This window comes from Lampris incognitus, chromosome 1 (assembly GCF_029633865.1).
Source record: "Lampris incognitus isolate fLamInc1 chromosome 1, fLamInc1.hap2, whole genome shotgun sequence".
NCBI lineage: Eukaryota > Metazoa > Chordata > Actinopteri > Lampriformes > Lampridae > Lampris > Lampris incognitus.
In genome coordinates, this window is record NC_079211.1 from 134,154,033 (window position 1) to 134,178,900 (window position 24,868).

Below are 24,868 nucleotides of genomic sequence, written 5' to 3' on the forward strand. Positions count from 1 at the left end.
TTAACTCAGTAAATAATTAACCTGTATAGGAACTGGCTGTTGGAGTTGGGCTGTATGCATGTTCTTGTTGCACTGATTTCCAAGGAGTCTTTAACAAAACAGGATAGTGACTGCAGTGCAATGACAATTAAGCCGTCTTTAGTGGTTGCTGTCTGATCGGTTGATGCTGAAAAGCAACATCAATTAATAAATCATATTTGAGAACTAGATCAAAAACTTTTTGCGCAGTTATGTGTCCTTATCATTTTAATAGCGTAGTTATGTTATCCCCACCGATTTGTTCATTTGGAGGCTGCAAGCAGAGATGTCTTTTATTTATTTATTTTTATAATCGTGTCGTACAGCTGTTCAGTCTCTTTACAGTTTATTGCTTATCAGAGATCTCAAGGTGATTTTATTTTGTTTAATTGAAGAGTAACCTATAGGCTGTAATGTTTCAGTAAAATTACACTTTCACATTAATCCTTGTGCAAATTGGTAGTGTTAGAATCGTTTGCCAGCACTACTCGTTTGCAAAGACGGCTTATTATACTTCATTTAGGTCCTTTGGCTTGCCGGTTGTGTTCAGTTTGAAACCAAAATAATCCCAAATTGGGGACTGACATATCGCCCAGCCCTTCTGGAGAGTGTATTAGAAATGCTGTTCTAATCATAGTATCTCGGTCAACGCTATTACCAGACAATTAACACAGTTGGACAGTTCCCATATTCATGTCCCTAGAGCAAAATCTTGCACACAGTAGCCCAATGTCTGTCGTTTAGGGAGTCTGTGACCTGAAAATTATTAGAAACCCTGTTGGTGGATATAGATAAAGAAAGTAGCCTTCTAGCAAATGTCAAACCATCTTACTGTGTATGTATTAGAGATTTTCCCCAGTAGTTGAATCCAGTACAAAAACAAAACGAACAAATTGGATTTTCTGCCCCCTCACACAAGGTATACCACAAGGACATCAGCAGTATACTTTTTGGCAGTGCAGTCCTATTCCATTCTGTCTCTGCAGGGGAGAGAAACTCCGAGAACTCCACCGTGAAGAAGAAGCGGGTACACTTTGGAGGTCCTCTCTCTCCCGAGTTGTTTGACAAGCACCTGCCCCCCAGCACCCCACTGCGGAAAGGGGGCACGCCAATTCGAGCACACACCCCAGGCAGAGACTCCCAGCTACAATCCCTGCTAAAGACACCCCAGAGGATTGAGACCCAAACCCCAATAGCCAAGTTCAACTTCAGCAGCCCTGTCGACTTTGGAGCCTCACCTCCACTTTCAATCCAACACAATTACAGAGTGCATTCTGTTGGAGAGGATGATGAAGAGATGTCTGAAAAGGTAGCAAAATGCCAAAAACTTTACATGCTATTTCCATATTGGAATACTTTTTGTTTTAACAGTTGAAATTATGCCAAAAGCAGCTACTAATTTAAAACGGTTTATGAAATAGTTTAGTTGCAATAAAAATAATGCTAGGTGTAGCTATATATACAGGCATCACTGAACAGGGGTTACATCTGCTTTCTTCTGTGCATGTAGATTCCTTTCCCTTCAATGGAGGAGATCAACTGCTTGATCGCAGATGCCACAGGTAAGTTATCATAGGTAATTGTCCCCGAGCAGGGGGCTGAACAGTGTAATCAAACACAGAATGTGTTGGGAATGTAACGATACACAAAATTGACAGTTTGGTATGTAGCTCGGTTTTGGGGTCATGGTTTGGTACATCTATATACAATACATAACTTAATTAACGTGGGCGAAATTCATATGTGTGTATGTCGGCCCTGTGTGATGGCCTGGCGGCCTGTCCAAGGTGTCTCCCCGCCTGCCGCCCAATGACTGCTGGGATAGACTCCAGCATCCTCGCGACCCTGAGAGCAGGATAAGCGGTTCGGATAATGAATGGATGGATGGGTTTGGTACAATTAATAATCTTATGTCATATTAATAATGTATCAGTCAGAGGGGCCAAACCCCTACTTTTACTTGCATAATTTTTAACTGCATTTTTCTCTCTCAGAACGGGTTCTTACGGACCGTGTCAGAAATCAAATGTGTTTACAGTTGTTCAGAACAGCTTCACTCAGGAGGAGTGAAAAGCTGACCGTCACAGAGAGGGGAGGGGGACAGGGAGACGCAGTATCGTTTCACTACAGAGATAATGGAGCATATTTTAATAATAGTGTTGCACTCGGTCAGTGTTATGGGTCTCTCTTTTATCATTCTGATGGCAGCGACAATACAGGATAACCAGGCTACAGTGAACTGGCTGCAGCTAAATGATATGCTGCCAAAACTTTACAGGTGGAACTCGCGCTCTAGAATTATTATTCTGCATGGCAGAGTAAGTGGATTATTAAACTATTTTGACAGTATTTGTTTTGGTCACGGAGCGTATTCTTCGTACAACTGCATGTACCAAACCATAACATCGGTACCTTGACGGTTCTAGTATTTGTGATAAAAGTGCTTTCCGTTTATTGTAATTTCAGAGGGCATCGAGGAGATCCAGCCATTGGATTCAAACACTGCTTTTCAAGAGGAATCCCTTTCCGGGACACTGACAGGTGTACTATAGTCTTGTTCATTGTTTTTCTATCTTTTATCGTTTCTCACCTTTACCTCCCCTCAACCTCATTGACTAGCCATTTATTAACTAACTGTGGTGTTGGTGAGCGGAAGATGGAATGGCTAGATAGAGTTGTTTGTTGTTTTCTTAAAAGGCCCACTTTAGTCATATACTGCTTTAATACAATATAACATGAATTGACCGGACATGTAGACTTCAACCGACTGATGGACAAATTGTTAAAAACCAGCCTTTCTAGTGAAGAACCAATGTCTCAGAAATGTGTAGTGTTTTTGGCTGCCAAGCAGTTAATAAAAAATTACATACCTTACCAAAGGATGCTTGGCTTTGCCTATGTTCATCATAGATGTAGTGTGAACATAAACAAACGTACCTTCTGATGTAAGCACTGCGAGAAAGAGCACACACAATTGATGTAGTATTATTTGAAAATTTACAGAGGGGCTTCACTAGAACCAACCACTGTGTTTACCTTTTAATCCAGTGTTTCATTCTCCCTTTGTACAATACCCTTTGAAATCTGTAAGGTTGAAGAGAGGTTTGTTTTAATGTTGGTTATTTTTCTACCTGTGCTCCGGCTCATACACCATGCTAATCCTGATTTGTATACTGTAGATTCTGTCCCATGTTTTGAGGCCTTACCGAGTGCACTCTACCAAACTGATGGCCAGGAGGAACCTGAATCCCTACCAAAAACAGAGACTGAGCCGGAGTCTAAAGTTCCAGCCCGCTCCAGAAGTAGAAAGAGAAAGGTGCGCTAATTTTCTCTTTCTAAACCACTTTCTTAAAAACATTTGGATTGTTGATGGGACTGTTTTTCATCAATGGCCTACTTCACATTCTTACTCTGAAACCTACACCCAAGAGCTGTCCAGCGCAAACACCCGCTAGAAATCCTAGATGTGCATAGTTAGGTGTAGTTTGCACACCATTAAAATTCAACACATAAAACGATGCATGCTGCTTGTGCCTACCTGTTGTCACTACCCTCTGTTAAAAGCCACATTCAAAAATCTACATTTATACAAAAAAATAAATAATCCTGAATTCTCTTCCTCAGCTGATACTAAAGCTGAATCTCTCATTGAAACCCCTGTAGCCACAGGAGGTCTGTTATTATCAGTTACTACCTTCAATTGAATCTCACAATGACATCTTCATTTACATATCAAAAGAGATTATCTTTTAATAATTCTGGGCTTTATTGCTCCCCCTTCTAATCTTGTGTGCACATGTGTGGACAAGAGACAGGGACCCTGTGAGTTAATATAATATATCCTGATGCTAGCTCTCTGTTCCCTCAGCAACCAGAGGAGAGCAAACCTGTGCTGAGGTCAAAACGCTCTGCTGCCATGTCTGCCTCTGAGATGATGAAGGTGAGTCAGCCAGGACCACTCTCGCCACTTGATTACTTTCTATTCTGTTTTGCAAAGGGAGGCAATGTGCGTACTGCTTCACTACAACTTATTTTAACATTTCTACTTAAAAGTAGGGAAATCAAAAATTTGGAAACATCATTGAGATCATGGAAAATTGTCAAGTTAGATTATAAAATCTTGTTTTTATGCATGCTTGATAATCCTGGTAAGAAAATAAAGGTTGAATCAGTTCATCTGGATACAACGTTTATTGACGGATACATTTCACTCATCTAAGTGACTGCTTCAGTCTAAACTGGCTGCAGGTATCCCCACCCTTATAAACAATACAGTTGCAAAGCGACCGAAACCAACGATCAGTTTCATATGCAAATAGGTGTGATCATTAACTAGAGTTTCAATGGCTGTGTGTGCTATTCACAGGATTTGGGAATGTTTGCAATCACAGCATTGTAAGATGGCAACAGATGTAGTCTTAGTCCCCCCCCCCCCCCCCCAGTTGGGTCAGGGATGGTCGTTCCCTCTTAGAGCTAACGCGTCAGGCCAGGACACCGCAGTCTACACCCATCTACAGGCCAGTGGCCAGTCTTTCAAGGATAAGGATGTGCACATCCTTGATAGGGAGGAACACTGGTTTGAACGAGGAGTCAAAGAGGCCATCTATGTTAAGAGGGAACGATCATCCCTGAACGGGGGGGAGTATATCTGTTGCCATCTTACAATGCTGTGATTGCAAACATTCCGAAATCCTCTTGAGTAGTACACATGGCCATTGAAACTGTAATTAATGGTCTCACCCATATTTGCATATGAAACTGGTCATTGGTTTTGGTTGTTATGCAACTGTATTGATAAGAGTGGGGATACCTGCAGTCAGTTTAGGGCTCTGACACACCAGGCCGACCATCGGCTAATGCTGGGCCATTGGTGAGCGTCTGTGACCCTAGTTTTTGCGGTGTGTCCCACACCGTCGGCACTAGTTGGACCCGTCGGCAGCTTTTCGGCCAATTCAGCATGTTGAATCAGCGCAGCCCATCGGTGAGAGAGATCACTGTGATTGGCTGTTCAGCTTAATGAATCAGTACAGAACGTACACGCTAGTTGGCCATCGGTTGTAGTCCTTGTGGTGTGTTCAAGTGCTACTTTTTGGCACAGATGGCAGGCAACGCAACAGTCGGCCTTCGCCGCTAGTCGGTTTGGTGTGTCTGGGCCCTTAAACTGAAGAGTTACTTAGATGAGTAATGAAACGTATCTGTCAATAAATATTGCATCCAGATGCACTGATTCAACCTTTGATTATGAAATCTTGTTTTTACTGGCTGAGATGGCATCTTTTTATCCTCTCAGACTGCACATCAGTGCTTGAACTTTGTAGGATATGTTCAGTGACCGGTTAAAAGTATACATATCCAAGTAAAGGTCATGGAAAATGTCCCCAAAGTCCTGGAAATTATTTCCTATAAAGAGTGGGAACCCTGAAAATACACTATTTGACCCTCACTGCCTCCTCATACTCAAAGTTCCCCATGCAAATGCTTGAAAATAATTACTGTCAACATCTGTGCCATACTGCACTACTGGTAAGTTTGCTCAGCAACAACACTGTCCATTTTGTATTTGTGAAATCTCACACAAAGTTGATGGCTCTTTCTAGCCAACCAGAGTAAAGCGACAATGGGGAGCTAAGGACGTGGACCGTTCACTCTATGGCCCCAGGGCGTATGCCTCCAAGAACCCCAACCTCAGCCCCATAGCAGAGAGACGGTCCTCTAAAACACGGCAACCACTCACCAGAAGAACCACAGGTAAAACTAGCACTAGTGAATTCTAAAAGGGCTACCAATTAAGTAGCCTTCTGTTTCTGAAAAGTATATTGATGCTTCTTGGTAAACGAATAGAGGTTGTGTACAGCTTAAAAAAACTTGACGAAGTTTTACACATCTTTACTTTGTTACTAAATCTTTCTTAGAGCACATGTACACGGATATGTTCATAATCAGCCTTAATTGAAAAGGCCTGAGTAGCTCCTGATTATAAAAAGAAATAAAGCTTCTGTTCTATACCAGACTGATATATAACAAGCAGTCATACAGAACCAAAACAGATCTAGAAGTGAGGATTGCTGCTCATGGTTGGACTGACCACAATTGATTTGTTTTAAAAGCCTTTGACTTGATTAAAATATTGATCAGCCTCAAGTATTAAGAAAAAAAATACTGCACAATTAACCGCAATCCAATTAGTTACATTTTTTCCAACGTTATTCATAGCTCAAGAAACCTTAAAGGTACACTGTAAGATTGACACTTACAAACAAGGGATCTGAGTCGAAACAAAAATGGAGCCTGGACGAGCGAACGCGCACAAGGGTTGAAGGCCTGAGCTGCGTCTAATGTCATTCTACTGTTTCCCACTGTTCCTAAACTAAACTAGCTAACTAACATTAACTTAATTCGCCCCAACTATTGCTCTGTCTGTCGGTTCGGCAGTCAGTGTGCTTCGAGGATTCGCACTGTCTTGGTCGACGCAACAACCAATCACGTGTACTTCCGTGCCTACACCCCGTTGGATCTAGCATCAGCCTCTGGGAATTTTTGCAATCACAGCATTGTAAGATGGCAACAGATGTAGTCTTAGCCCCCCCCCCCCCCCTCGGTTCAGGGATGGTCATTCCCTCTTCACATAGATGGCCTCTGACTCCCCGTTCAAACTAGCGTTCCTCCCCATCAAGCATGTGCACACTCTCATCCTTGAAAGAATGGCCGCTAGCCTGTAGATGGGTGTAGATTGCAGTCATGGCCTGACGCATTAGCTCTTCTGTATTGTGCCATCCTCTTGGCCAGTATCTATTTCCTTTCCCCAATGTACAAGTCACAGCAATCCAATTGTACATTGGGGAAACTAAACAGACGTCTAACAGACATATCAAAGCCTAGGTTTTGCTTTAGTCCTTGCTTTGTCTGATGCTGTTGGAGAGGTATACTGATATTTGAGAGGCTTTCTCGTTCTGATAACAGGATTCTCTTTAGCCATTCTTGTAACTCACACTTCTCTATTGGACTTGGTTAACTTGAATGCTTATAAAGGTTGTTGGGGCCTCAAGGGAGAATCTTATTCACGGTGTAATAACAGGCCATGGTTATAAACCAAATGGGGAAAGTAATAAACAGAGATTCACACCACAAGCCAACACACCCAAGAGTCAGACATGGGCTGGAGTGAATTGAAATTTTTATCATCTTGTCTATCATCTTGTCTATCTATTGTGTGAGTGCTGCCATTGATCTTCTACTACTACTGTAACTACCACTACTACTTTTGGCTGCTCCCGTTAGGGGTCACCACAGCGGATCATCTGTTTCCATCTCTTCCCATCCTCTGCATCTTCCTCTGTCACGCCAGCCAACTTTATGTCCTCCCTCACCACATAAACCTCTTCTTTGGCCTTCTTCTTTTCTTTTTCCCTGGCAGCTCCATATTCAGCATCCTTCTCCCAATATACCCAGCACCTCTTCTGCACATTTCCAAACCATTTCAATCTTTCCTCTCTTGCTTTGTCTCTAAACCATCCAACCTGAGCTGTCTCTTTAATATACTCATTCCTAATCCTGTCCTTATCAGTCCCAATGAAAATCTTAGCATCTTCAGTTCTGCCACCTCCAGCTCAGCCTCCTGTCTTTTCATCAGTGCCACTGTCTCCAGACCATATAACATAGCTGGTCTCACTACCATCTTGTAAACCTTACCTTTAACTCTTGCTGGTACCCGTCTGTCACAAATCACTCCTGACACTCTTCTCCACCCTGCCTGCACTCTCTTCATCTCTCTTCCGCCCTCCCCATTACTTTGAACAGTTGACCCTAAGTATTTAAACTCGTACACCTTCGTCACCTCTACTCCTTGCATCCTCACCATTCCGCTGTCCTCCCTCTCGTTCACGCATATGTATTCTGTCTTACTCCTACTCACTTTAATTCCTGTTCTCTCCAGTACATACCTCCACTTCTCCAGGCTCTCTTCAACCTGCACCCTACTCTCGCTACAGATCACAATGTCATCCGCGAATATCATAGTCCACGGAGACTCCTGCCTGATCTCACCCGTCAACCTGTCCATCACTATTGCTAACAAGAAAGGGCTCAGAGCCAATCCTTGATGTAATCCCACCTCCACCTTGAACCCATCTGTCATTCCAACCGCACACCTCATCACTGTCACACTGCCCTCATACATATCCTGCACCACTCCTACATACTTCTCTATTACTCCTGACTTCCTCATACAATACCACAATACCACACCTCCTCTCTCTGCACGCTGTCATATGCTTTCTCTAAATCCACAAAGACACAATTTAACTCCTTCTGACCTTCTCTATACTTCATCAATATTCTCAGAGCAAACATCACATCTGTGGTGCTCTTTCGTGACATGAAAACATACTGCTGCTCGCTAATCGTCACCTCTCCTCTTAACCTAGCTTCTATTACTCTTTGCCATATCTTCATCCTGTGGCTGATCAAGTTTATACCGCTATAGTTGTTACAGTTCTGCACATTGCCCTTATTCTTGAAAATTGGTACCAATATTCTTCTCCACTCCTCAGGTATCCTCTCACTTTCCAAAATTGTGTTAAACAATCTAGTTAAAAACTCCACCGCCGTCTCTCCTAAACATCTCCGTGCCTCCACATGTATGTCATCTGTACCAACTGCCTTTCCACTCTTCATAGCTGCCCTCACTTCCTCCTTGCTAATCCACCACACTTCCTGATTCACTATCCTCACATCATCCAACCTTTCTCATTTTCTTCATTCATCAGCCTCTCAAAGTACTCCTTCCACATTCTCCACACACTCACCTCACTTGTCAGCACATTTCCATCTCCATCTTTGATTGCCCTAACCTGCTGCACATCCTTCCCAGTTCGGTCCCTCAGTCTAGCCAATCGGTACAAGTCCTTTTCTCCTTCCTTAGTGTCTAACCTCTCATACAACTCACCATATTGTCATGCCGGGAGCAGGAATGTAGGACCCAAATGCACGATTCAGAGATGGACTGGGCTAGAACAACGCTTTAATTAAACAAGGAATTTACAGACAGCAGGTACAGACGCTACATGCAGCAGAGAAGGCTCGGGACGCAGCGCATCCGGCAACCGAGCGTCCGTGTGTGTCTCTGTGAGACCATCCAACAGGGGGAATATATATGTAGGGGAGCCAATCGGAGATTGGGCGCAGGTGCGCAGGGCAGGAACAGAACAGCCAATCGGAGAAAGGGGGGGGTGGATTGGGCGCATGTGTGCAGGACAGGGCAGGGGTAGAACAGCCAATCGGAGAAAGGGGAACAGTTGAGTGAAGCAGGGGCCGTCAGGAGCAATCAGGGTCACTCAGGCAGATGGGGCACAGGTGAACCGAAACCCCAATCGGGATGGGAACAGGCGAGCCCCGATGACCCAGATCACACACCCATGACACATATGCCTTTTCCTTTGCCTTCGTCACCTCTCTCTTCCCCACATCATCCAACCTTCTTTCTCTCTAATTTTCTTCATTCATCAGCCCCTCAAAGTACTGCTTCCACCTTCTCAACGCACTTGCTTTTCAGCACAATTCCATCTCTATTCTTCATCACCCTAACTTGCTGCACATCCTTCCCAGCTCGGTCCCTCTGTCTTAGTGTCCAACCTCATAGAACTCACCATATGCCTTTGCCACCTCTCTCTTCGCTTTACGCTGCATCACCTTGTACTCTTGTCTACTTTCTTCATCTCTCTTAACTATTCCACTTCTTCTTTGCCAACCTCTACTTCTGTATACTTTGCTGTACTTCCTCATTCCACCACCAAATCTCCTTTTCCTCTGTCCAGATGACACACCAAGCACCATCGTTGCTGTCTCCCTCACTATTTCTGCTGTGCTTGCCCAGCCATCCGGCAACTCTTCACTACCACCAAGTGCCTGTCTTAACTCCTCCCTGAACTCCACACATTGAAATAGGATCATGTACACCCACCTACTAATTTAAGAGAAGATCAATTACATAAATCTGCCTGGCCGAGACCATTAGCTTAAGTTTTGTGTTTTGTACACTTTTTGAGTAAAGAGTATTATGAATATGTAACCCACATGATTACATGTACCCTGTGACGTATGTAAGTTCCACGAGTAGCCTCTAGGAGGCACACGAGCTACAGAGTTTAAACCATGCAAACAACCGTCGACAATAGAGAAGAGAAATACGGATATTTAGAAATACGGACAACTTTGACTATGGATACCTGAATTATTGATATTTGAACTACGGATATTTGAGCTACAGGACATTTGAACTACGACAAAAAAGATCCCTCCCACGAAGCTTCCTTGGTGAGCCGCTAGCCAAAGCTAAAAAGTAAACAGCTTTCTGTGTTCCATGTAATCATAGCCATTTACGTAGGATATCTTGATTTTATCCAAAGACAGATGATCTCCCGTTGAAGGAAGAAGGAAGACTCTTTTCTCTTGTGTTTTGTACGCTGCTGGAATCCTGACTGGTTTTTTTAGTACCCCGAACAACCCCCCTTGCTACACCGTTTGGAACCCTTGGATACCCCCTTTGGATTGCCCCCATCATCGCCCTGGATTTGGATTCATCATCATCGCCTCTACATTAACTTGCCCCTGTGATTGTGGTAGGATCTGGACATTGCACCTTGCACAGATTGGAAGACTGAATCATTCCCCCTTTTCTTTTCTTTATTATTTTCTTTGAGCGCACTCATACTTTATTTTGGATTATTTTCTTTAATTTGTTAGTGTAGAATATGGCTGCATAAGTAATATATTAGAAGGGTATAAAATAGAATATAGATAGATATAGACAATAAATAGAATATTAGGAAGAACTTTTAAAAAGTATAATAGAGTAAAATATATATATATATAACACATCTAATTTAGTATTGATATTGAAATAACTTTACTTTGAACTGTTGAAATAAATTGGGTTTTTTTATTGTAAACTATACCCACGAGTGTGTGTGTTGTCTTTGGGGTGAGTACTAGAATCTGGTCTAGAAAAAAACCTACACCAATCTCCACTGAACTTAGACATTAGACTGTAAACTGTCCCTGCGCAAGCATAGGCCCATTCCCCTGTCGTGCAGGTTACAGAAAGTTGGCGAGCCAGCCAGGAGATTGGTTAATTAGCGTTTCAGGCCATATACTACCCCACTGACCACACCTCTCTATAAAATACTTGATTATATATATTTTTATTTTGAAAATAACACAGTCAATATGGATCTTTGCAATCAGTATAAAGTCCATGGACAAAACTGTTTATTAGTTGAAGGTGTCAATGAAATGAGCGCTGCCGAAACGATAATAAGCTTCTTCGAACAACATGGGAAGATCTCATCCTGCATCAGAGTTGTGGATGAGCCCAACCAACCTAATGGTAGGGTAATAATAGAATTTGAGTGTGAAAAGTCAATCACCAGGATAACCCCAGATACCCTTGGCCTTATACCTAGCCCTGTTGATCCAACTACTCTATGGAATGTCAGAACAATTAGACAAATATGTCAAGAGGAAATAGGCAAAGACTTAGCCCAGCAATATCTCGAAGAACTCAGCGCTATTGGTGGTAGTGCCATGTCAGGCTATGCCTCCATCTTAAAAAATGAACTGAGGCGCATTCGGTCTACAGCATCACAGAAAACTGACAACACGTCTTTACCGGAACACAGCCCTATGCAAGACACTAAGCCTAGCATTGATGTTGAGCACATGCCTAGCATGACCCAAGAATGTAACAGACGGCCATCTATATCTGACATTCACCGTGCTCCAACCACACACTCATCCATGCGTAATTCAATGAGCCTTGAAGAAGACATCATTAATCCCCCGAGCATCCAGAACGTAGTAGTAGAACATGTTATTAAGAATGAGTCAACACAACCATACAGTAGCCCAAGTAAAATTCGAACCTTCTCAGGTAGGCTTCCAAAGCCAAATGGGGAAGTAGATTATGAAGCTTGGAGAACTCAAGTTGAGCTGCTTCTAAGTGACACCTATGTCACCGATTCACAAAAAATCAGAAAGGTTCTAGAGAGTTTGGTTGGTCCAGCTTCTGACATGGTGAAACCGCTTGGTGTCAATGCAAACCCTGTTGCGTACGTAAACCACATCGAATCAGCCTTTGGAGTCGTAGAAGATGGAGAAGAGCTTTTTGCTGCATTCTTGAGTGCAAACCAGAATTCTGGAGAGAAGCCATCTGATTATTTATTCAGACTTCAGACCCTCCTCACTAAAGTCATCTCTAGAGGGGGAGCTTCACTTGTAGATTCAGAAAAACACTTAATAAGACAGTTCTGCAGAGGATGCTGGGACCACTCGTTGATTTTAGGTCTTCAGCTTGAACAGAAAAAAAATAGCCCACCCTCATTTCCTGAATTGCTTCATCAGCTTAGGACAGAAGAAGGCCGTCGTTCAGCTAAACTAGATAGGATGAAGAAACATCTAGGGAGCTCAAAAGCTTCAGTGCATGCCCACACTGTTTATGGAATCGAAGCCCCAGCCGAAAACAAAAATGAAGACACACAGAAACTCCGCGATGAGGTAGCTGAGTTAAAGAAACAAATTGCAACCCTGTCCATCAAGGAAGAACCACAGCCAAACAGAACTCAGATTGAAACCAGCTGCATGGTCATGAATGCCTCCACACCTCGAATTTACACGCGTCGTTTTCCCAAGCCATGGTTCTGCTTTAAATGTGGTGGAGATGGTCACATTGCTGCCCACTGTGTGAGTGCCCCCAACCCCGCTCTTGTCCATCAAAAGAACACCAAGCTGAGACAAAAACGTGAAGCTCACAGGAATACGCATACCCTCACCTCCATGCCTTTAAACTAGTAGCAGCTCCTGTTTCGGGACGTTCAGGAGCTAAGTACCAGCATAACAGTCCCAAACCCATTAATGATATTATGAATAGAACCCAGACAAGAAAAAATAGATACAGACAAAGATACCAAAATAGCCTATCCCTTCCCTGTGAACTTGTAGGGCCACGCTGCACTGCATCTGTCTCCATTGAAGGAATAGAATGTGAATCAATCCTTGACACCGGTTCCCAAGTAACAACCATTTCAGAGACATTCTACTTGAACCACTTATCGTTCCTCCCCATCCAGCCCATTCAGACTCTTTTCCAGATAGAAGGTGCAGGTGGCCAACATGTTCCTTACCAGGGTTATATCCAAGCCCTCATCTCCTTCCCCAGCAGCATCACTGGCGTAGCTGAACAGGTCTCTTCATTAGTTCTCATTGTGCCAAATTGCCATTTTAACACTCAGATTCCCCTATTGATTGGAACCAATGTCCTTGACAGATTATATGAAGGTGGCATAGAAAAGCATGGAAGAGAATTCTTACAAAGGCCCAATATCAATAGTGACTGTATCTTGCTGTTCCAGCATGTTGCCCTAAGTCATCAGGAAGAGATTTCAGCCAATCATGTTAAGTTGCATGGACGCCATCCTGTCACCATTCCACCAGGAAGAAAAGTGTCTGTCTTTGGAGATGTCAGAGTGAAGAAACATTTCCCACGTTCCCTTTTCGTGGTCGAATCCCCTGAAACCGTTTCCTTACCTGGTGGAGTGTTCGTTGAAAATTCCTTGATAGAAACTCCACTTCGATCTTTAAACAAGATTCCTGTCATTCTCAGAAATGTGACTGATCGTAGTGTCACACTGCATCCAAGGCAGGTGATAGCTGAAATGATGGTAGCACAGTATGTGATGCCGTCTGAATCCCAAAATATGACTGTGCCTGACATCCCTCAGTCTCAGAGTAACACCACCAACTTTGATTTGGAAGATTCCCCCATTCCAGAAGAGTGGAAAAAACGGATCACACACCAGCTGAACAGCATGCCAGAGGTGTTTGCTGTTGATGACTTGTCTCATGGTCATACGACTGCAGTAAAACATCGCATCCGACTCCAGGATGAGGCCCCTTTTAGAGAGCGACCCAGACCCATTCATCCCTCTGACAGAGAAGCTGTCAAACAACACCTAAGAGAGCTGCTAGACGCTGGAATTATTCGCGAGTCAGAGTCTCCATTTGCTTCCCCCATTGTAGTTGTCAAGAAGAAGAATGGTGCAATAAGACTCTGCATAGATTTCAGGAAGCTGAACATGAGAACGATCAAAGATGCCTATGCTCTCCCCAACATCGAAGACACCTTCTCTGCTCTTAGTGGAGCCAAATGGTTTTCTGTCATGGATCTGAAGTCAGGCTACTATCAAGTAGAAGTTGCAGAGGAAGATAAGCACAAGACCGCTTTTGTCTGCCCTCTAGGCTTCTATGAGTTTAATCGTATGCCCCAAGGTGTGACAAATGCACCAAGCACCTTTCAGAGACTGATGGAGAAATGTGTTGGAGACCTGCATCTCAATGAAGTACTAGTATTTCTGGATGACCTGATTGTCTTCTCTGACACACTAGAAGAGCACGAGGCCAGATTGATGAAAGTGTTGAACCGGCTCAAAGACTATGGCCTAAAGTTGTCCCCTGAAAAATGCCATTTTTTCCAGACTTCTGTTAAATACCTTGGCCATGTTGTAGATGCCAATGGAGTCCACACAGATCCAAGCAAAGTCTCTGCTTTGAGAGAATGGCCTCAACCCACCAACAGAAAAGAGCTCAAATGCTTCCTAGGATTTGCTGGATATTACCGACGTTTTGTGGAAGGGTACTCTAAAATAGCAAAGCCATTGAATGCTCTAACTGCTGGCTATGTTGCTCCAAGGAAAAGAGGGAAGATTTACAAGAAGGACAGGGTCAAGACTTCCATCAATCCCACCTTACCTTTTGGAAATGAGTGGACTGAAGAGTGTGACGTTGCTTTTAGAACTCTCATAGATAAACTGACTTCGGCCCCTGTTCTTGCCTTCGCCAATCCCAATCTTCCTTACGTCCTGCATACTGATGCCAGCCGCGATGGTCTCGGTGCTGCGCTCTATCAGGAACACGATGGGAAGCTGAGGGTTGTAGCTTATGCCAGCAGAGGACTATCCAGAAGTGAACAAAACTATCCTGCCCACAAGCAAGAGTACCTCGCCTTGAAATGGGCCATCTGTGAGAAATTCCATGATTACCTCTATGGAACAGAATTTCAGGTTTTAACAGACAATAACCCCCTAACTTATGTGTTGACCACAGCAAAGCTTGATGCAGCAGGACATCGCTGGTTAGCCGCTCTGTCAACCTACAGATTCACCATAAAGTATAGGGCTGGGATCAGCAATCAAGATGCCGATGGGTTGTCCAGAAGACCCCAGAGTCCGTCAGAAGAAGATGAGGAGTTCAAGCAGGAGAAAGCGAGGATAGAAGAGCTGAAGCAAAGGGTTTTGGATGGAGAAAGCAAAACTGTTTCTGGTGACATGCTGTCTGCTTTATGTCAACGCCACTCTGTGACCACTTTGGCTGACTATTTGCAGCCAGAACTCCCCATTCTTGCTGAATCCTTAGCTTTAGATGCTTCTGCCATCCCTGATGACTTTGTGTTCTCTGGACAAGGCACCCTCCCTGGAATGACTCACAATGACTGGTATCAGTCTCAAAGACAGGATCCATCTATCAGACGTGTGATCAGTTTCATTCAAGGAAACCGAAAACCCACTTTTCAAGAGATGTCCTCTGAACTGTCAGAAGTCAAGCTGCTCCTTAGAGAATGGAATAGACTAGAGCTTATAGATGGAGTACTGTTCAGGAAATGTCTTGATCGTGGGAATCAGATCTATCAGCTGGTGCTGCCTAGTAGCCACAGAGAAAGAGCATTGCAAGGCCTTCATGAGGAAGTCGGTCATCTTGGCGCTCAGCGTGTCCTTCATCTTGTTCGTTCCAGATTTTTCTGGCCAAAGATGTTTCAGTCTGTTGAACAGAAGTGTAGGACTTGTGAAAGATGCGTGAGGCGGAAAGCCAATTCCCAGCATGCTGCTCATATGGAGAATATACAGACCAGTTATCCCCTTGAACTGGTGTGTATGGATTACCTCTGTATTGAGCCTGATAGTAAGGACACTAGAAACATCCTCGTCATCACGGATCACTTCACCACGTTTGCCGTTGCCATCCCCACGAAAGACCAAAAGGCGAATACGGTTGCCAAAACACTGTGGGAAAACTTCATTGTACAGTATGGTTTTCCAAGTCGCCTTCTCAGTGACCAGGGGAGAGATTTTGAATCCCACACCATCAAGGAGTTGTGCTGTCTGATTGGAACCGAAAAGATCAGAACCACGCCATACCATCCACGTGGAAACCCTGTCGAGAGATTTAACAGGACCCTTCTCAGCATGCTCGGGACACTAGAAGACAAGGATAAATATCATTGGAGGGACTTTGTCAAACCGCTAGTCCATGCATACAATTGCACGAAAAATGACACCACAGGCTACTCTCCATATGAATTGTTGTTTGGTAGACAGCCAAGACTACCCATTGATCTGGTTCTAGGCCTTACACCAGACCAAATTGGATTCAAGTCGCATTCAGAGTATGTTAAACATCTTTGACAGCGCCTCCAAGACAGCTATGCACTTGCTTCTGAAAGCTCTAAGAAGATGGGAGAGAAGAATAAAGCCAGGTTTGATAAAAAGATCAGAGCCGCAGAACTTGTTACCGGAGATAGAGTCCTGGTGAAGAATGTCAATTTAAGAGGAAAACATAAACTTGCGGACAGATGGGAAAAGGAAGTCCATACTGTGGTGAAGAGGATGGGAGATGGCCCAGTGTATGTCGTCAAGCAAGAACAGGGTGAAGGTCCACACCGTACCCTTCACAGAGACCTTCTTCTGCCCTGCGGCTTTCTACCTGTTACAGATAAAGTCTCAGAACCTGACACAAACTTACCAACAAGGAGGCTGAGACGCAGGGAAACAGTCTCGCAGCAGACCAGGCACGACAATATTGTTGACCCAGATATGCCCAGCAGTGACGAGGATGAGGATTGCTATCCACAGATCTCCACAAGGTTTCCCCAAAGCATTAGGACAACCACACAGGCCACCCCTCTAGCACGTGCCACGGAACTGTTGAACCCAGTCGGGTTGAATCCAAGTCCGTCGGAGTTCTCCCAATCTGATAGTCCACTCCTTAGTGAAGTACCCCATACCCCTGAGTCTGTTCACAATCAGTTACTTGAAAAGAAACCAATTGGGCGTGAGACAGAAGTAGTCACAGATGAATTCTCTCAACCTGTTCGAAGACACTTACCTGAGGGAGACCCCGCATCATCCACTACTGTTGTACCTCAATTTGGACCTATTGAAGGACGTTCACCTGAAAACAACCCACTTGAACCCGAGAGTGCACCGCCCACTGGTGTGACAGGCCAGGCTGACCTGTCTGACGGAAACCCGTCTGAGAGCGAACCGATCAGAAGATCTATCAGAGAAAGACATCCCCCTGAGAGACTCTGTTATGGTGAACTAGGAAGACCTTTAGTCCTAGCCATGGCCTCATTTTTCGAAAGTTTGGGCAGAAATGTCCCTGATTCTTCTAGAGTGCCCTCTGCAAGACCATACAGTGTTTAGACGCATGCAGAGACTGATGCGGTTTAGAGGGGGAGAATGTAACCCACATGATTACATGTACCCTGTGACGTATGTAAGTTCCACGAGTAGCCTCTAGGAGGCACACGAGCTACAGAGTTTAAACCATGCAAACAACCGTCGACAATAGAGAAGAGAAATACGGATATTTAGAAATACGGACAACTTTGACTATGGATACCTGAATTATTGATATTTGAACTACGGATATTTGAGCTACAGGACATTTGAACTACGACAAAAAAGATCCCTCCCACGAAGCTTCCTTGGTGAGCCGCTAGCCAAAGCTAAAAAGTAAACAGCTTTCTGTGTTCCATGTAATCATAGCCATTTACGTAGGATATCTTGATTTTATCCAAAGACAGATGATCTCCCGTTGAAGGAAGAAGGAAGACTCTTTTCTCTTGTGTTTTGTACGCTGCTGGAATCCTGACTGGTTTTTTTAGTACCCCGAACAACCCCCCTTGCTACACCGTTTGGAACCCTTGGATACCCCCTTTGGATTGCCCCCATCATCGCCCTGGATTTGGATTCATCATCATCGCCTCTACATTAACTTGCCCCTGTGATTGTGGTAGGATCTGGACATTGCACCTTGCACAGATTGGAAGACTGAATCCTTCCCCCTTTTCTTTTCTTTATTATTTTCTTTGAGTGCACTCATACTTTATTTTGGATTATTTTCTTTAATTTGTTAGTGTAGAATATGGCTGCATAAGTAATATATTAGAAGGGTATAAAATAGAATATAGATAGATATAGACAATAAATAGAATATTAGGAAGAACTTTTAAAAAGTATAATAGAGTAAAATATATATATATATATATAACACATCTAATTTAGTATTGATATTGAAATAACTTTACTTTGAACTGTTGAAATAAATTGGTTTTTTTTATTGTAAACTATACCCACGAGTGTGTGTGTTGTCTTTGGGGTGAGTACTAGAATCTGGTCTAGAAAAAAACCTACACCAATCTCCACTGAACTTAGACATTAGACTGTAAACTGTCCCTGCGCAAGCATAGGCCCATTCCCCTGTCGTGCAGGTTACAAATAGTATAATGATGAATAATATTTTTTTCATTGATTTTGATTTTATATTTATTGGCCCAGTGGTTGGCACTGTTGCCTCACAGCAAGAATGTCCTGGGTTCAAACCTCAGGCTGTCCCAGGTCCTTTCTGTGTGGAGCTTGCATGTTCTCCCTGTGTCTGTGTGGGTCTCCTCCGGCTGCTCTGGTTTCCACCCACCATCAAAAAGACATGCACCCCCCCCCTTTTCTCCCCAATTGTAGCCGGCCAATTACCCCGCTCTTCCGGGCTATTCTGGTCATTGCTCCACCCCCTCAGCCGATCCGGGGAGGGCTGCAGACTACCACATGCTTCCTCCGATACATGTGAAGTCACCAGCCGCTTCTTTTCACTTAACAGTGAGGAGTTTCGCCAGGGGGACGTAGTGCATGGGGGGATCATGCTATTCCCCCCAGTTCCCCCTCCCCACCAAACAGGCACCCCGACCGACCAGAGGTGGCGCTAATGCGGTGACCAGGACACACCCACATCCGGCTTCCCACCTGCAGACACAGCCAATTGTGTCTGTAAGGACGCCAGTCCAAGCCGGAGGTAACATGGGGATTCAAACCGGTGATCCATGTGTTTGTGATAGTGGGCTATACTAATAAAACTGACTTGACTTGACTTGACTTGGTAGGCAACAGAATAGACCGCTACGCTACCCGGACGCCAAGATGTGCATGTTAACTTAATACTCCTGTCTGTGCTCCTGATTAAGACAATGGAAAGAAGAACTGGAGTTGGTCCCCAGGCGCTGCAGCTGCCCACTGCTCCTATACAATAGGATGGGTTAAATGCAGAGAACAAATTCATTGTAAGAATACAATGACAAAATAAAGTGGCTTTCTTTCTTTCTGTTGGTAGCAGAATTTCTCTTCAGTAAATTCTTCCTAATGGTAGAATTCGGTACTTTTTTGAATTACAGACATTGGTTTTTTTGTGGTACTACTTGTGTAAATATACTGTATTTAAGAAACAAACTTACAGTAAATCACTTAATTGTGGAGACTAGAAAGAATACCACAGTTTAAATCTTGTTTATTCTCATCTCTTCTTATAGCCTAGCTTAACATTCACAGTTCTCCCAAAATCTTGAGGATTTGTTTTTCTTCTGAGTCCATTTTTCATATTGTTTTTCACTCTAATTGAATCATACTCTGAACAGTCTTGAACTAAAATGGCATACAAAAAGGTGTACAGTGCATTTTTCCATCTATATTTATATGCACACCTAAAGTCTAAAGGCCTCAAGCTGTATTCATGCGTATTCACTTGACTGAAGTTGGTATGGCTGCAACAGAAATCCTTGCATGGTTTTAAAAAGAAGGGGAATCACATAGGGATAAATTAAGGGTGTTCAATGTTAGTCATTGTTATTTGAACCATGCTCCATTACATGTGAACTGGAATATGAGAGGAAAAGTGTTTTAACAACTCTCAACATCAGAAATTGCTTAATCGGCTATTGTTTGATTAAGAATGAGGATCTTAAGTCATTTTCACTTCAATCATTGTTATTACTGATAATGTGCAGCTGATGGAACTTAAAATTATGTTCTTGTAATCTTGACAAAAAGCATTTAAAACCATAGGAAAGTGTAAATGGCACTAGGCTTAAGTTATAAGGATTGAAGACACAAACACACATGCAAACAAGCTCCCAAAACACAATCCTGCTCGGTTTGCATGTGATGACATTTTGAAGAACACTTGTTTGTCAATCAGAACATGTGGAGTATAGTGTAGAAAGGCGCCCTGACTTATTCTTGATGATTATTATGTAAAACAACAACAACTTCCCTAAAACATCAAATTGCACTGTATTTGAGGTTTTAACCTGAATTTAGCTCTCCAGCCTCGGTGTTATGATTCCATCAGATTTTTTAAAATTTGTTTTTATTAAATGAATTAATTGATTTATTGGTTAATAATTACTTTTTCCCAAAAAAGGGTGACCTTTATAAATCCATAATGAAAAACATATTGCCAGTTTTGTTTAAATTCAGATTTTAAATGTTCTTTGATTATCTCAGCCCTTGATAACCCCAGAAACTGTAAACTAGACCTTAAACAATCCATCATTATCGATCAAATTATATCAGGATTTCTTAACTCTTGAAAGGCCGGTGTTTTGAGATACAAGGTTTTCAGTTGTACCATGCACTGCAAACTTGAAATTGTTTTTTTTCCATCCCTTCCATCAACAGATGAATACCAGGTGCTATGTCTATCTCTTCCCTCTTCAGGAGAAGTTCTCATGAGTGACCACATCACTGGGCTCCTGGGGGCTGCAGCGCTGCTCCGCTCACCAGCCAATATCATCAATCAGAAGACAGAACACACGATACCCACAGTCCCCAGAGAAACTCCCTCAGATGCCCCTGTGACATCTACTGCCCCCGGCAAACAGAGAGCAATAGATAAGTCTAGCAGGTGTTCAAGACCCAGGCAGAGCGCCAGCTTCACAACAGAGAGTCAGAACAGCGCACTGGTCAGAGGGAGAGTGCAAAAGGGCAGCAAGGTCAATGTCTATGCTAAAGACTGGCTCAGTGAGGAGTTACAGGAGCAGCAGGAAACTGGAGTAAAGAAAGCTGAGCATAGTGAGGACCAAATAACAGAAAACTTGCAGGCAGACCTGCCCACTGTCATTGTACTGGAGAATGGTGGAGAGCCCCGGCCCCTTGTAAATACATCTTTTACAGACACAAATAAAAATGCAGAAGTGTGTACACACCTAGGTTTACCCACCACAGCCTGTCCACCTATAGAAGAAGAAATAACCAACATTGGGAGTGTGACAAAAGAGAATTTGTCAAAGCATGTTAAATCTGCACAGAGTAAAGCAAAGTCTGATAGGGCAGCCAGGGGTAGGTCCAGAGGCAGGAGGAGTTCTGCAAACATCTCCATCTCAAAGGAGACAGAGGTGCAGGAAAGCCAGGCAGAAGAGTACCTAATGGGCCACAAAGCCCAGAAGGAGGAACCAAGTGATCCAGCAAGCCAACTGGAAAACAGCCATCGGCCCAGTTCTGATGGCCAGGCCAACATTGGGAGTTTGACAAAAGAGAATTTGTCAAAGCATATTAAACCTGCGCAGAGTAAAGCAAAGTCCGATCGGGCAGCCAGGGATAGGTCTAGAGGGAGGAGGTGTTCTGAAAACACCTCCATCTCAAAGGAGGGAGAGGCACAGGAAAGCCAGGCAGAGGAGTACCTAATGGGCCACAAAGCCCAGAAGGAGGAACTAAGTGATCCAGCAAGCCAGCTGGGAAACAGCCATCAACCCAGTTCTGATGGCCAGGCAAAAGAGACAGCTGACCAAGCCCTCGCTCCCTGGCAGGCTGAATTTAACATTGATGATATATTTAAGCCTGTAGCCACTAGAAAGCAGCGCTCAGTCCGCCGTAGTTTAAGGAACTTGAACAACATGGATCAAGGCAGTGACACAGGCTTAGCCTGGCTCCCCTACATCTCTCCTGATGGAATCAGGGAGATCTGCAGGCGAACCCAGCACCGACAGCCCAGAGCCACCCTGCTCCTTTAGCAACTGCTCCCAAAGAAGACTGACTGGCGAACACCTCTAACAACCACAACACACCGAGCTAACTGAGCTGGGCCAAACTATCTTAGCAGGGTGTCCACCCATCTGATTGACTTAGCTGCTCTGCAAATCAGTTTTATCAGTAAGTCTTGTAAATTGATCTTGAAAAGATGAAAGTTTTGTGTTTGCTTTATTGGTCAAGATGCAAGAGGGATTTTTTAATAAGTTATTCACATTTATATATACCTCCCCTGTCTGTTTTTTTTCTTCCAAAGAACAATAAATCCAAGTATTGTGTGTTTTATGGCCGAAAATTACAACGCTTTTGTGTAGTTATTATTTGGAAGTGGTCAGTAATTTGTACCGTTGCCCTCCGGTAACCAAGCCAATCAATAGACTGAGAAGCCCAATCATCTCCCTTGACCACCTCCTAATCAATAGCCAGCCACTTTCTTAGTAGTCACACTGCATCTTCACCCTCACTCTCCAAAACCATTGGATCAAGCATCTCACAGTCAATATCTTCTCCTTGTACACAGATGGTCATTCTGCACTCACTTTCTGGCAAGCATGAAGGTGATGGAATAGTAGAAAGGGAAAATATGCCTTACACAAGAAAAATAAATTATGGACCTTGTTTGATGGTGTGTAATGCGGTAGGGTAACCTTAGAGGTTTGTCAGTCAATGTTTTATTTTTTATGGGGCTGGGGCAGTTGTGAGTCTGCAAATTTTTGATAGAGATGTCTTCACATATGTGATGTTCTAACTGAATGCACAGTCCAGGGAGTTGATAATCTTTGAGGCTCAGAAGTTGAAAATTGTTTTACTGTGACGTCCTTTTAACACGATCTATAAAAAAAAGACTTAAATCATCATGTGAACCACTGATAATTTACATTTTGAACTGAGTGGATGAACCCAAACCCAGATTCCAAAATTCACTCAGTTTAACGCAACCCCTTTTATCTGGCGCCATCCATCTGTCGGATACGGGAATAGAGACCTGATAAAATTCAAATTCTGTTCACATTGGAAAATTGGCCCTAGAATACTGCATGGCTTTAATCTATCCATCACCAGATAATTGACTCACTCCTCTTACATCAAGTTGGAGTCAGTCAGCTGAAGGACACCAGAGGTTTTAGTTTAGAGTCCATGCCAAGGTCTCTGCGAAATTCCCACCAGATGACGGATGGATGGGCTCATGTACCCACCAGTTAATATAGGCCTGTTGTACTTGATGGAACCACGTCGCCATCTGGTGGAGACATGTCGACACTGCTGATTATCGCATTCGTATTTGCTGCACTACAGCAGCGGTATGAAATAATCTTGTTGTCAGAAGCCGTACACTTTAAGACATTCATAAAGAGTAATTGTATATTATTTTTATAATTGGAAAAAAATTTGTCTTTTTTAACTATAATTTGCCCATGATTATGCCCCCCCCGAATGGCTGCCTTTAAATCAGTTTAATGTGTTGTAGGTGATTGTATTCAGCTTGACTGCTGCATTACTATCCAAGGGGACTGAGGAGTTGTCCTCTCTCGCTCTGTGTGTGTGTGTGTGTGTGTGTGTGTGTGAGGCTGTGAGTCTGAAGCCCCTGTCCCTGGCAGACGGGCATAGTGAAGACAGCTTAACACAAGAACAATGGAGTCCTTTCACCAAAACGACGCCCCAAAGACATGTGGCCTCCTGTCACCGTGGCAACCCCCCATGGGACAGGGAGCAGGCTGACAGCTGGAGAGGGGGACCTGCAAAAATGGAGTCCATTTCTTTCCACTGAAACTCTCCTGCTCTACTCTATTATTCCCTCTTCCACCTCTCGGTCTCTTAACTGTGCCTGGTTCACTTCGTGGCTGCTCCAATGAAAATTCATGCGAGTGACCTTATGGTTTCGACTCTCAGCCTATCATCTGTCTACACACACACACACAAAAAGACTTCTAGAGATGGGGCAATAAATCACATTATAGTTTCCTGTTTCTCCAGTACTAATAACAGCGTTGATCTTTTTGATGAATATGGAATAATGAAGTGTGGAGCTTTCAAGCTAAATGCATTTTATTTTAAGCCGTGTTGGATACTGAATGAACATTCAGTACAAAAACAAAACATTACTTGAGCCTTAGGCTCACCAACTTTGGTCGTTTCAATTAGTCAATTAGTCACTGAAGGGTATGAACTTGTCCCACTACCCCGGTCTTCTCTGTGCTGTGTACTACGAGCCCTCTATTGATTTGGAAGCGCACAGGGCTAAGCCCCGCATAGCTTTCTAGTGGTGCTAAAGCCAGCAGGAGGAGAGCAATAAACAAAGGCAGGACAGGAGCTCGAGTCCCTGGAGCTACTCGGTTTGGTTTGCCGTCTCAGCCTGTCTGCGTGCTACAGCTGTGGCTGCAGAAAAACAAACTGCCCTAAACAGGTGGCTCCCCTTGCAAGAAAAGGTTTCACGCACAATGAGTGTGTAAAATGGATTTGACTGACAGAAGCATTTTCTTTCAAGTCAATTTTATTTGCATAGCCCAATATCACAAATTACAAATTTGCCTCGGGGGTCTTTACAGCAATACAACATCCTGTCCTTAGACCCTCGCATCGGATAAGGAACAATTCCCTAAAAAGAAAACCCTTTAACAGTAAGAACAAAACAGGAAGAACCCGTAAGGAGAGCAACAGAGGAGGGGTCTCTT

General features: G+C 43.6%; 1 protein-coding gene across 2 annotated transcripts in view; it reads left to right on the forward strand.

The window, feature by feature from the left end:
• Positions 1–22,488, forward strand: part of cdca2 (cell division cycle associated 2) — a 34,375-nt gene extending 11,887 nt beyond the window's left edge. Inside the window, exons 9-15 of one of the 2 annotated variants that reach the window (XM_056291072.1) lie at positions 1,005–1,327; positions 1,529–1,580; positions 2,485–2,559; positions 3,198–3,334; positions 3,887–3,958; positions 5,616–5,766; positions 20,850–22,488. In XM_056291072.1, the coding sequence (XP_056147047.1) occupies positions 1,005–1,327; positions 1,529–1,580; positions 2,485–2,559; positions 3,198–3,334; positions 3,887–3,958; positions 5,616–5,766; positions 20,850–22,180 (2,141 nt within the window). In that variant the 3' untranslated portion in view covers positions 22,181–22,488. The remainder of the gene's footprint in view (positions 1–1,004; positions 1,328–1,528; positions 1,581–2,484; positions 2,560–3,197; positions 3,335–3,886; positions 3,959–5,615; positions 5,767–20,849) is intronic. The other variant, XM_056291080.1, reaches the window with a different exon arrangement.
• Positions 22,489–24,868: the final 2,380 nt, after the last annotated feature.